Here is a 12,668-nt window from a genome sequence, read left to right as displayed (position 1 = left end):
GGAGATGGGGGAAGGGGAGACGGGGGAAGGGGGGAGACGGGGGAAGGGGAGACGGGGGAAGGGGATAGACGGGGGAAGGGGAAGATGGGGGAAGGGGGGAAGGGGGAAGGGGAGACGGGGGAAGACAAGGGAAGGGGAGATGGGGGAAGGGGAGACGGGGGAAGGGGGGAGACGGGGGAAGGGGAGATGGGGGAAGGGGATAGACGGGGAAGGGGGAGACGGGGGAAGGGGGGACGGGGGAAGGGGGGAGATGGGAGAAGGGGAGACGGGGGAAGGGGGGAGATGGGGGAAGGGGGGATGGGGGAAGGGGGAGACGGGGGAAGGGGGGAGATGGGGGAAGGGGAGACGGGGGAAGGGGAGAGACGGGGGAAGGGGGGAGACGGGGGAAGGGGAGACGGGGGAAGGGGAGACGGGGGAAGGGGGGAGATGGGGGAAGGGGAGACGGGGGAAGGGGAGACGGGGGAAGGGGGGAGATGGGGGAAGGGGGGAGATGGGGGAAGGGGGGAGATGGGGGAAGGGGAGACGGGGGAAGGGGAGAGACGGGGAAGGGGGGAGACGGGGGAAGGGGGGAGACGGGGGAAGGGGGGAGATGGGGGAAGGGGAGACGGGGGAAGGGGAGACGGGGGAAGGGGGAGACGGGGGAAGGGGGGAGATGGGGGAAGGGGAGACGGGGGAAGGGGAGAGACGGGGAAGGGGGGAGACGGGGGAAGGGGGGAGACGGGGGAAGGGGAGACGGGGGAAGGGGGAGACGGGGAGACGGGGGAAGGGGGAGACGGGGGAAGGGGGGACGGGGGAAGGGGGGAGATGGGGGAAGGGGGGAGATGGGGGAAGGGGGGATGGGGAAGGGGGAGACGGGGGAAGGGGGGAGATGGGGGAAGGGGAGACGGGGGAAGGGGGAGATGGGGGAAGGGGAGACGGGGGAAGGGGGGAGATGGGGGATGGGGGGACGGGGGAAGGGGGAGACGGGGGAAGGGGAGACGGGGGAAGGGGGAGATGGGGGAAGGGGGGACGGGGGAAGGGGGAGACGGGGGAAGGGGGGAGATGGGGGAAGGGGAGACGGGGGAAGGGGAGATGGGGGAAGGGAGAGACGGGGGAAGGGAAGACGGAGGAAGGGGGAAGACGGGGGAATGGGGGGACGGGGGAAGGGGAGATGGGGGAAGGGCGGAGACGGGGGGATGGGGGAAGGGGAGATGGGGGAAGGGGGGAGACGGGGAAGGGGGGGAGAAGGGGGAAGGGGGGACGAGGGTAGGGAGAGATGAGGGGAAGACGGGGGAAGGGGGGGAGAAGGGGGAAGGGGGGACGGGGGAGATGGGGGAAGGGGTGACGGGGGAAGGGGAGACAAGGAGAATGGGGAGACGGGGAAGGGGGAGACGGGGGAAGGGGAGACGGGGGAGACGGGGGAATGGGGGGGAGACAGGGGAATGGGGGGAGACGAGGAAGGGGAGACAAGGGGAATGGGGAGATGGGGGAAGGGGGCGACGGGTGAAGGGGGAGTCGGGGGAATGGGGGGAGACGGGGGGAGGGGAGATGGGGGAATGGGGGGAGACGGGGGAACGAGAGACAAGGGGAATGGGGAGATGGGGGAAGGGGGAGACGGGGTAAGGGGGAGACGGGGGAAGGGGGAGACGGGGAAGGGGGAGACGGGGGAAGGGAGAGACGAGGGGAATGGGGAGATGGGGGAACGGGGCGACGGGGGAAGGGGGAGACGGGGGAATGGGGGGAGACGGGGAGGGGAGATGGGGGAATGGGGAGACGGGGGAACGAGAGACAAGGGGAATGGGGAGATGGGGGAACGGGGCGACGGGGGAAGGGGGAGACGAGGGGAATGGGGAGATGGGGGAACGGGGCGACGGGGGAAGGGGAGACGGGGGAATGGGGGGAGACGGGGGAGGGGAGATGGGGGAATGGGGAGACGGGGGAACGAGAGACAAGGGGAATGGGGGAACGGGGCGACGGGGGAAGGGGGAAGGGGAGACGGGGGAAGGGGGGGACGGGGAAGGGGGGACGGGGGAAGGGGGGAGACAGGGGAAGGGGAGACGGGGGAAGGGGGGAGATGGGGGAAGGGGGGAGACAAGGGAAGGGGAGACGGGGGAAGGGGAGACAGGGGAAGGGGAGACGGGGGAAGGGGAGACGGGGGAAGGGGGGAGACGGGGGGGGGAGACAGGGGAAGGGGAGACGGGGGAAGGGGGGAGATGGGGGAAGGGGGGGAGACAAGGGAAGGGGAGATGGGGGAAGGGGAGACGGGGGAAGGGGGGAGACGGGGGAAGGGGAGACGGGGGAAGGGGATAGACGGGGGAAGGGGAAGATGGGGGAAGGGGGGAAGGGGGAAGGGGAGACGGGGGAAGACAAGGGAAGGGGAGATGGGGGAAGGGGAGACGGGGGAAGGGGGGAGACGGGGGAAGGGGAGATGGGGGAAGGGGATAGACGGGGAAGGGGGAGACGGGGGAAGGGGGGACGGGGGAAGGGGGGAGATGGGGGAAGGGGAGACGGGGGAAGGGGGGAGATGGGGGAAGGGGGGATGGGGGAAGGGGGAGACGGGGGAAGGGGGGAGATGGGGGAAGGGGAGACGGGGGAAGGGGAGAGACGGGGGAAGGGGGGAGACGGGGGAAGGGGGGAGACGGGGGAAGGGGAGACGGGGGAAGGGGGAGACGGGGAGACGGGGGAAGGGGGAGACGGGGGAAGGGGGGACGGGGGAAGGGGGGAGATGGGGGAAGGGGGGAGATGGGGGAAGGGGGGATGGGGAAGGGGGAGACGGGGGAAGGGGGAGATGGGGGAAGGGGAGACGGGGGAAGGGGGAGATGGGGGAAGGGGAGACGGGGGAAGGGGGGAGATGGGGGATGGGGGGACGGGGGAAGGGGGAGACGGGGGAAGGGGAGACGGGGGAAGGGGGAGATGGGGGAAGGGGGGACGGGGGAAGGGGGAGACGGGGGAAGGGGGGAGATGGGGGAAGGGGAGACGGGGGAAGGGGAGATGGGGGAAGGGAGAGACGGGGGAAAGGGAAGACGGAGGAAGGGGGAAGACGGGGGAATGGGGGGACGGGGGAAGGGGAGATGGGGGAAGGGCGGAGACGGGGGGATGGGGGAAGGGGAGATGGGGAAGGGGGGAGACGGGGAAGGGGGGGAGAAGGGGGAAGGGGGGACGAGGGTAGGGAGAGATGAGGGGAAGACGGGGGAAGGGGGGGAGAAGGGGGAAGGGGGGACGGGGGAGATGGGGGAAGGGGTGACGGGGGAAGGGGAGACAAGGAGAATGGGGAGACGGGGAAGGGGGAGACGGGGGAAGGGGAGACGGGGGAGACGGGGGAATGGGGGGAGACAGGGGAATGGGGGGAGACGAGGAAGGGGAGACAAGGGGAATGGGGAGATGGGGGAAGGGGGCGACGGGTGAAGGGGGAGTCGGGGGAATGGGGGGAGACGGGGGGAGGGGAGATGGGGGAATGGGGGGAGACGGGGGAACGAGAGACAAGGGGAATGGGGAGATGGGGGAAGGGGGAGACGGGGTAAGGGGGAGACGGGGGAAGGGGGAGACGGGGAAGGGGGAGACGGGGGAAGGGAGAGACGAGGGGAATGGGGAGATGGGGGAACGGGGCGACGGGGGAAGGGGGAGACGGGGGAATGGGGGGAGACGGGGAGGGGAGATGGGGGAATGGGGAGACGGGGGAACGAGAGACAAGGGGAATGGGGAGATGGGGGAACGGGGCGACGGGGGAAGGGGGAGACGAGGGGAATGGGGAGATGGGGGAACGGGGCGACGGGGGAAGGGGAGACGGGGGAATGGGGGGGAGACGGGGGAGGGGAGATGGGGGAATGGGGAGACGGGGGAACGAGAGACAAGGGGAATGGGGGAACGGGGCGACGGGGGAAGGGGGAGACGGGGGAGGGGAGATGGGGGAATGGGGAGACGGGGGAACGAGAGACAAGGGGAATGGGGAGATGGGGGAACGGGGCGACGGGGGAAGGGGGAGACGGGGGAATGGGGGGAGACGGGGGAGGGGAGATGAGGGAATGGGGGGAGACGGGGGAACGAGAGACAAGGGGAATGGGGAGATGGGGGAAGCGGGAGACGGGGGAAGGGGGAGACGGGGGAAGGGAGACAAGGGGAATGGGGAGATGGGGGAAGGGGGGAGGGGGTGAAGGGGGAGATGGGGAAGGGGAGACAGGGGAAGGGGGGAGATGGGGGAGAGAAGGGGAAGGGGAGACGGGGGAAGGGGAGAGACAGGGGAATGGGGGGAGACTGGGGAATGGGGAAATGGGGGAAAGGGGAGACAGGGGAATGGGGAGGCGGGGAAATGGGGGAGACGGGGGAGGGGAGATGGGGGAATGGGGGGAGACGGGGGAACGAGAGACAAGGGGAATGGGGAGATGGGGGAAGGGGGAGACGGGGGAAGGGGGAGACAAGGGGAATGGGGAGATGGGGGAAGGGGGGAGGGGGTGAAGGGGGAGACGGGGAAGGGGAGACGGGGGAAGGGGGGAGATGGGGGAATGGGGGGAGACAAGGGTAAAGGGAGACGGGGAGACGGGGGAAGGGGAGAGACAGGGGAATGGGGGGAGACGGGGGAACGAGAGACAAGGGGAATGGGGAGATGGGGGAAGGGGGAGACGGGGGAAGGGGGAGACAAGGGGAATGGGGAGATGGGGGAAGGGGGGAGGGGGTGAAGGGGGAGACGGGGAAGGGGAGACGGGGGAAGGGGGGAGATGGGGGAATGGGGGGAGACAAGGGTAAAGGGAGACGGGGAGACGGGGGAAGGGGAGAGACAGGGGAATGGGGAGACGGGGGAATGGGGGGAGACGGGCGAATGGGGGAGACAAGGGGAAGGGGGGACTGGGGGGAAGGGGGGAGACAAGGGGAATGGGGAGATGGGGGAAGGGGGGATACGGGGAAGGGGCAGGGGGAGACTGGGGAATGGGGGAGATGGGGTAATGTGGGGAGACGGGGGAACGAGAGACAAGGGGATGGGGGGACTGGGGGGAAGGGGGGGAGACAAGAGGAATGGGGAGATGGGGGAAGGGGGGAGACGGGGAAGGGTGGAGGGGGAGACTGGGGAATGGGGGAGATGGGGTAATGTGGGGACAGCGAAGGGGGAGACGGGGGAAGCGGGAGATGGGGGGAGTCCGGTGAGTGTCCAGGGGGGACACTGCCACTCACCGTCTGGACCTGGAGGTGCAGGTCGTTCTTCTCTTGCAGCAACGACACGGTCTTCTCCTCCAGCTCCTTGCGTCTGGTCTCCGACTTCTCCAGAGCCTCCTTCAGCTTGAGGAACTCATCCTTCAGGTTGGCCATTTCCTTCTCCGACTCAGCCGACTTCAGCAGTGGCTTGATCTTGAAGTACAGCTTCATCCAGGGCCAGTTCTTCACGCCCATAAAGGCCCGCACATTCCACTGGATCACCAGCAAGGCGTCTCTGTGGGCGTTGGGGGGGGGGAGGGGGGAGGGGAGAGGGACATCACAGAGAGAGAGAAACATTAACTGCTTGCTCCTTGCCCCTCTCGTCCCCTTCGTCTTGAGATGGCCCCCTGGGCTGGAGTTCCAGATGAAGAACATTGGGTCAGGGCACAAGATGCAACCTCAATGGGCAAAGGTCAAGGGGCGGTCGCTCTAACCCCTCCATCACACACTCCTATATCTGCGTAGGTCCCTCTAAGCCCTCTCTCACACATTCCTGTATCTGAGAAGGTCCCTCTAACCCCTCCATCACACACTCCTGTATCTGGGGAGGTCCCTCTAACCCATATACCTTGGTTAGACCACACTTGGAGCACTGTGCACAGTTCTGGTCTCCATATACCTGGGTTAGACCACACTTGGAGCACCGTGCACAGTTCTGGTCTCCATCTACTTTGGTTAGACCACACTTGGAGCACCGTGCACAGTTCTTGTCTCCATATACCTTGGTTAGACCACACTTAGAGCACCGTGCACAGTTCTGGTCTCCATATACCTTGGTTAGACCACACTTGGAGCACTGTGTACAGTTCTGGTCTCCATATACCTTGGTTAACCACACTTGGAGCACCGTGCACAGTTCTGGTCTCCATATACCTTGGTTAGACCACACTTGGAGCACTGTGCACAGTTCTGGTCTCCATATACCTTGGTTAGACCACACTTGGAGCACCGTGCACAGTTCTGGTCTCCATAGACCTTGGTTAGACCACACTTGGAGCACTGTGCACAGTTCTTGTCTCCATATACCTTGGTTAGACCACACTTGGAGCACCGTGCACAGTTCTGGTCTTCATATACCTTGGTTAGACCACACTTGGAGCACTGTGCACAGTTCTGGTCTCCATATACCCGGGTTAGACCACACTTGGAGCACCGTGCACAGTTCTGATCTCCGTATATCTTGGTTAGACCACATTTGGAGCACCGTGCACAGTTCTGATCTCCGTATATCTTGGTTAGACCACATTTGGAGCATCGTGCACAGTCCTGGTCTCCATATACCTTAGTTTGGCCGCACTTGGAGCACTGTGCACAGTTCTGGTCTCCATATACCTGCGTTAGACCACACTTGGAGCACTGTGCACAGTTCTGGGCTCCATTAACCTTGATTTCCCAACCAGATCCCGAAGAAATATCTCTACGCACTGCCGTACCTCCGCTCAACAATCTTCTTGTATTCAATCCTCATCAGCATGCCCCGGGATTGGGCCTGGATGCGGGTGATGATTCGGGCCAAGCGTTCATCTCTCAACTCCTCCAACAGACCCAGCAAACCAGCCTTGAAGAACACCTGTACAAACCAGAGGCACAGATTGAACATAAGAAATAGGAGCAGGAGTCGGCCATTCGGCCCCTCGAGCCTGCTCCGCCATTCAATAAGATCATGACTGAACTGATCATGGACTCAGCTCCACTTCCCTGCCCGCTCCCCATAACCCTTCACTCCCTTATCGCTCAAAAATCTGTCTATCTCCACCTTAAATATATTCAATGACCCAGCCTCCACAGCTCTCTGGGGCAGAGAATTCCACAGATTTACAATCCTCTGAGAGAAGAAATTCCTCCTCATCTCAGTTTTAAATGGGCGGCCCCTTATTCTAAGCCCATGCCCCCTAGTTCTAGTCTCCCCCATCAGTGGGAACATCCTCTCTGCATCCACCTTGTCGAGCCCCCTCATAACCTTATATGTTTCGATAAGATCACCTCTCATTCTTCTGAACTCCAATGAGTAGAGGCCCAACCTCCTCAACCTTTCCTCATAAGTCAACCCCCTCATCTCCAGAATCAACCGAGTGAACCTTCTCTGAACTGCCCCCAAAGCAAGTATATCCTTTCGTAAATATGGAAACCAAAACTGCACGCAGTACTCCAGGTGTGGCCTCACCAATACCCTATATAACTGGGGCAAGACTTCCCTGCTTTTATACTCCATCCCCTTTGCAATAAAGCCCAAGATACCATTGGCCTTCCTGATCACTTGCTGTACCTGCAGACTAACCTTTTGTGTTTCATGCACAAGTAACCCCCAGGTCCCGCTGTACTTTGCAATCTTTCTCCACTTAAATTATAATTTGCTTTCCTAATTTTTTCTGCCAAAGTGGATAGCCTCACATTTTTCCACATTGTGTTGCATCTGCTGAATTTTGATGAACTGGTAACAAATAAGTTACACCAATATCCCTCGATTCCCCAAGCTTCAAAGAATCTCTCATAGAAACATAGAAAATAGGTGCAGGAGTAGGCCATTCGGCCCTTCTAGCCTGCACCGCCATTCAATGAGTTCATGGCTGAACATGCAACTTCAGTACCCCATTCCTGCTTTCTCGCCATACCCCTTGATCCCCCGAGTAGTAAGGACTACATCTAACTCCTTTTTGAATATATTTAGTGAATTGGCCTCAACAACTTTCTGTGGTAGAGAATTCCACAGGTTCACCACTCTCTGGGTGAAGAAGTTTCTCCTCATCTCGGTCCTAAATATCTTACCCCTTATCCTTAGACTGTGACCCCTGGTTCTGGACTTCCCCAACATCGGGAACATTCTTCCTGCATCTAACCTGTCTAAACCCATCAGAATTTTATACGTTTCTATGAGATCCCCTCTCATTCTGCTGAACTCCAGTGAATACAAGCCCAGTTGATCCAGTCTTTCTTGATAGGCCAGTTCCGCCATCCCGGGAATCAGTCTGGTGAACCTTCGCTGCACTCCCTCAATAGCAAGAATGTCCTTCCTCAAGTTAGGAGACCAAAAGTGTCCACAATACTCCAGATGAGGCCTCACCAAGGCCCTGTACAACTGCAGTAAGACCTCCCTGCTCCTATACTCAAATCCTCTCGCTATGAAGGCCAACATGCCATTTGCTTTCTTCACCGCCTGCTGTACCTGCATGCCAACTTTCAATGACTGATGTACCATGACACCCGGGTCTCGTTGCACCTCCCCTTTTCCTAATCTGTCACCATTCAGATAATAGTCTGTTTCTCTGTTTTTACCACCAAAGTGGATAATCTCGATCTCAGCCTTGAATATACTCAAGGACTGAGCCTCCACAGCCCTCTGGGGCAGAGAATTCCAAAGATTCACCAACCTCTGAGTGAAGAAATTTCTCCTCATCTCAGTCCCAAATGGCCGACCCCTTATCCTGAGACTGTGACCCCTGGTTCTCGACTCCCCCCAGCCCGGGGGGAAACACCCTCCCTGCATCTACACTGTCAATCCCCCTCGGAATCTGGTATGTTCGACATTGCTGTACATTCTATATTTAATTATTTATACATTGCACCCTACAGAAACTAGAGGTGATCCAAAACTCGGCTGCCCCCGTGTCACATAGAGGCCAGACCGGGTAGGGGCAGCAGATTTCCCTTCATATTGGCTGTTCCTCGGAATCGAGGAAGACTTGCTTCCACTCCCGAAGTGAGTTCTCTGGTGGCTGAACAGTCCGATACGAGAGCCACGGACCCTGTTACCGGTGGGACAGACATTGGTTGAGGGAAGGGGAGGGTGGGACTGGTTTGCCGCACGCTCCTTCCGCTGCCTGCGCTCCTGGCGACGAGACTCGAGGTACCCAGCGCCCTCCCGGATGCACTTCCTCCACTTAGGGGCGGACTGGTCTTTGGGCCCAGGTACTCCCAGGTGTCGGTGGGGGATGTTGCACTTTATCAGGGAGGGCTTTGAGGGTGGTCCCCTGTAACGTTTCCTCTGCCCACCTTTGGCCCGTTTGCCGTGAAGGAGTTCAGAGTAGAGCGCTCGCTTTGGGAATCTCGTGTCGGGCATGCGGACAATGTGGCCCTGCCCAGCGGAGCTGGTCGAGTGTGGTCAGTGCTTCGATGCTGGGGATGTTGGCCTGGTCGAGGACGCTAACGTTGGTGCGTCTGTCCTCCCGGGGGATTTGCAGGATCTTGCGGAGACAGCGTTGGTGGTATATCTCCAGCGACTTGAGGTGTCTACTGTACATGGTCCACGTCTCTGAGCCATACAGGAGGGCGGGTATCACTACAGCCCTGTAGACCATGAGCCTGGTGGTGGATTTGAGGGCCTGGTCTTCAAACACTCTTTTCCTCAGGCGGCCGAAGGCTGCACTGGCGCACTGGAGGCGGTGTTGGATCTCATCGTCGATGTCTGCCCTTGTTGATAAGAGGCTCCCGAGGTATGGGAAATGGTCCACGTTGTCCAGGGCCGTTCCGTGGATCTTGATGACTGGGGGGCAGTGCTGTGCGGCGAGGACAGGCTGGTGTAGGGCCTTTGTCTTACGGATGTTTAGCGTAAGGCCCATGCTTTCGTACGCCTCAGTAAATACATCGACTATGTCCTGGAGTTCCGCCTGAAGGACATCACTGAACCAGTTGGGTTTTTACGACAATCCGATAGATTCATTGTCACCATCACTGATACTAGCTTTTTATTCCAAGTTTATTGAATTACAACAACAACCCTGGATTTATATAGCGCCTTTAACCTAGTGAAACATCCCAGGCGCTTCACCGGAGTATTAGGAAATAGAAAATTTGACACCGAACCGCGTAAGGAGAAATTAGCGCAGGTGACCAAAAGCTGGGTCAAAGAGGTGGGTTTTAAGGAGCGTCTTGAAGGAGGAGAGAGAGGTGGAGAGGCGGAGAGGTTTAGGGAGGGAGTTCCAGAGCTTGGGGCCCAGGCAACAGAAGGCACGGCCACCGATGGTGGAGCGATTATAATCAGGGATGGTCAGGAGGGCAGAATTAGAGGAGTGCAGACATCTCGGGGGGGTTGTGGGACTGGAGGGGGTTACAGAGATAGGGAGGGGTGTAGGGGCTGGAGAAGGTTACAGAGATAGGGAGGGGTGTAGAGGCTGGAGGAGGTTACAGAGATAGGGAGGGGTGTAGGGGCTGGAGGACGTTACAGAGATAGGGAGGGGTGTAGGGGCTGGAGGGGGTTACAGAGATAGGGAGGGGTGTAGGGGCTGGAGGGGGTTACAGAGATAGGGAGGGATGAGGGGCCATGGAGGGATTTGTAAACAAAGATGAGAATTTTGAAATCGAGGTGTGGCTTAACCGGGAGCCAATGTAGGTCAGCGAGCACAGGGGGTGATGGGTGAGCGGGACTGGGTGCGAGTTAGGATACGGGGGCAGTGAGCACAGGGGGTGATGGGTGAGCGGGACTGGGTGCGAGTTAGGACACGGGGCAGTGAGCACAGTGGGTGATGGGTGAGCGGGACTGGGTGCGAGTTAGGACACGGGACAGTGAGCACAGGGGGTGATGGGTGAGCGGGACTCGGTGAGAGTTAGGACACGGGGCAGTGAGCACAGGGGGTGATGGGTGAGCGGGACTGGGTGCGAGTTGGGACACGGGGCAGTGAGCACAGGGGGTGATGGGTGAGCGGGACTGGGTGAGAGTTAGGACACGGGGTAGTGAGCACAGGGGGTGATGGGTGAGCGGGACTGGGTGTGGGTTAGGACACGGGGCAGTGAGCACAGCGGGTGATGGGTGAGCGGGACTCGGTGCGAGTTAGGACACGGGGCAGCGAGCACAGGGGGTGATGGGTGAGCGGGACTGGGTGTGAGTTAGGACACGGGGCAGTGAGCACAGGGGGTGATGGGTGAGCGGGACTGGGTGTGAGTTAGGACACGGGGGCAGCCGAGTTTTGGATCACCTCCAGTTTACGTCGGGTAGAATGTGGGAGGCCGGCCAGGAGTGCGTTGGAATGGTCACGTCTGGAGGTAACAAAGGCACGGATGAGGGCTTCAGCAGCGGATGAGCTGAGGCAGGGAGCGGAGACGGTGATGTTACGGAGGGGGAAACAGGCGGTTTTAGTTATGCTGCGGGATATGTGGCCGGAAGCTCATTCCAGGGTCAAATATGATGCCCAGGTTGCGAACAGTCTGGTTTACTGCGTTTAAAGTCACCCAGTTGTCTGGGTGGGGATTGGAACCCGTGTCCCCGGATTATTTGTCCAGTAACATAACGCTGTGCCACTGATCCGATTGTACCTTGGTGTGCCCGAACTTGTACTGGTTATGGTCAATGTCGAGACCCCCCAGCAGTTTTTCGGCTCCCTTTCTGCTGTCGATGAACTGTCCGTCTGGAATTGCCGCCGGGTTGAGGATACGGTACCTGGGAAACACATAAAATGCCGATAAATATCATAAGAACATCAGAAATAGGAGCAGGCCATTCGGCCCTTCGAGCCTGCACCACCATTCAATAAGATCATGGCTGATCATTCCCTCAGTACCCCTTTCCTGCTTTCTCTCCGTACCCCTTGATCCCTTTAGCCGTAAGGGCCACATCTAACTCCCTCTTGAATATATCCAACGAACTGGAACCAACAACTCTCTGCGGTAGAGAATTCCACAGGTTCACAATTCTCTGAGTGAAGAAGTTTCTCCTCATCTCGGTCCTAAATGGCTTACCCCTTATCCTTAGACTGTGTGTCCCCTGGTTCTGGACTTCCCCAACATCGGGAACATTCTTCCTGCATCTAACCTGTCCAGTCCCATCAGAATTTTATATGTTTCGATGAGATCCCCTCTCATCCTTCTAAACTCCAGTGAATACAGGCCCAGTCGATCCAGTCTCTCCTCATATGTCAGTCCTGTCATCCCGGGAATCAGTCTGGTGAACCTTCGCTGCACTCCCTCAATAGCAAGAATGTCCTTCCTCAGATCAGGAGACCAAAACTGAACACAATATTCCAGGTGAGGCCTCACCAAGGCCCTGTACAACTGCAGTAAGACCTCCCTGCTCCGATACTCAAATCCCCTCGCTATGAAGGCCAACATATCATTTGCCTTCTTCACCGCCTGCTGTACCTGCATGCCATCCTTCAATGACTGATGCACCATGACACCCAGGTCTCGTTGCACCTCCCCTTTTCCTAATCTGTCACCATTCAGATAATGATCTGCCTTCCTGTTTTTGCCCCCAAAGTGGATAACCTCACATTTATCCACATTATACTGCATCTGCCATGTATTTGCCCACTCACCTAACCTGTCCAAGTCACCCTGCAGCCTCTTAGCGTCCTCCTCACAGCTCACACCGCCACCCAGCTTAGTGTCATCTGCAAACTTGGAGATATTACACTCAATTCCTTCGGCTGAATATACTCAAGGACTGAGCCTCCACAGCCCTCTGGGGCAGAGAATTCCAAAGATTCACCAACCTCTGAGTGAAGAAATTCCTCCTCATCTCAGTCCTAAATGGCCGACCCCTTATCCTGAGACTGTGTGACCCCTGGTTCTAGACT

The 12,668-nt window shown here is 59.5% G+C and overlaps 1 protein-coding gene across 1 annotated transcript in view; it reads right to left on the bottom strand.

Moving 5' to 3' along the window:
* Positions 1–12,668, bottom strand: part of LOC139257693 (myosin-7-like) — an 87,890-nt gene that overhangs the window by 51,977 nt on the left and 23,245 nt on the right. The window contains 3 exon segments of the mRNA XM_070874584.1: positions 5,143–5,398; positions 6,597–6,733; positions 11,410–11,533. Coding sequence (XP_070730685.1) covers positions 5,143–5,398; positions 6,597–6,733; positions 11,410–11,533 — 517 coding nt within the window.

Source organism: Pristiophorus japonicus, unplaced genomic scaffold (assembly GCF_044704955.1).
Source record: "Pristiophorus japonicus isolate sPriJap1 unplaced genomic scaffold, sPriJap1.hap1 HAP1_SCAFFOLD_897, whole genome shotgun sequence".
Classification (NCBI taxonomy): domain Eukaryota; kingdom Metazoa; phylum Chordata; class Chondrichthyes; family Pristiophoridae; genus Pristiophorus; species Pristiophorus japonicus.
This window is presented reverse-complemented; position numbering and strand designations above follow the sequence as displayed.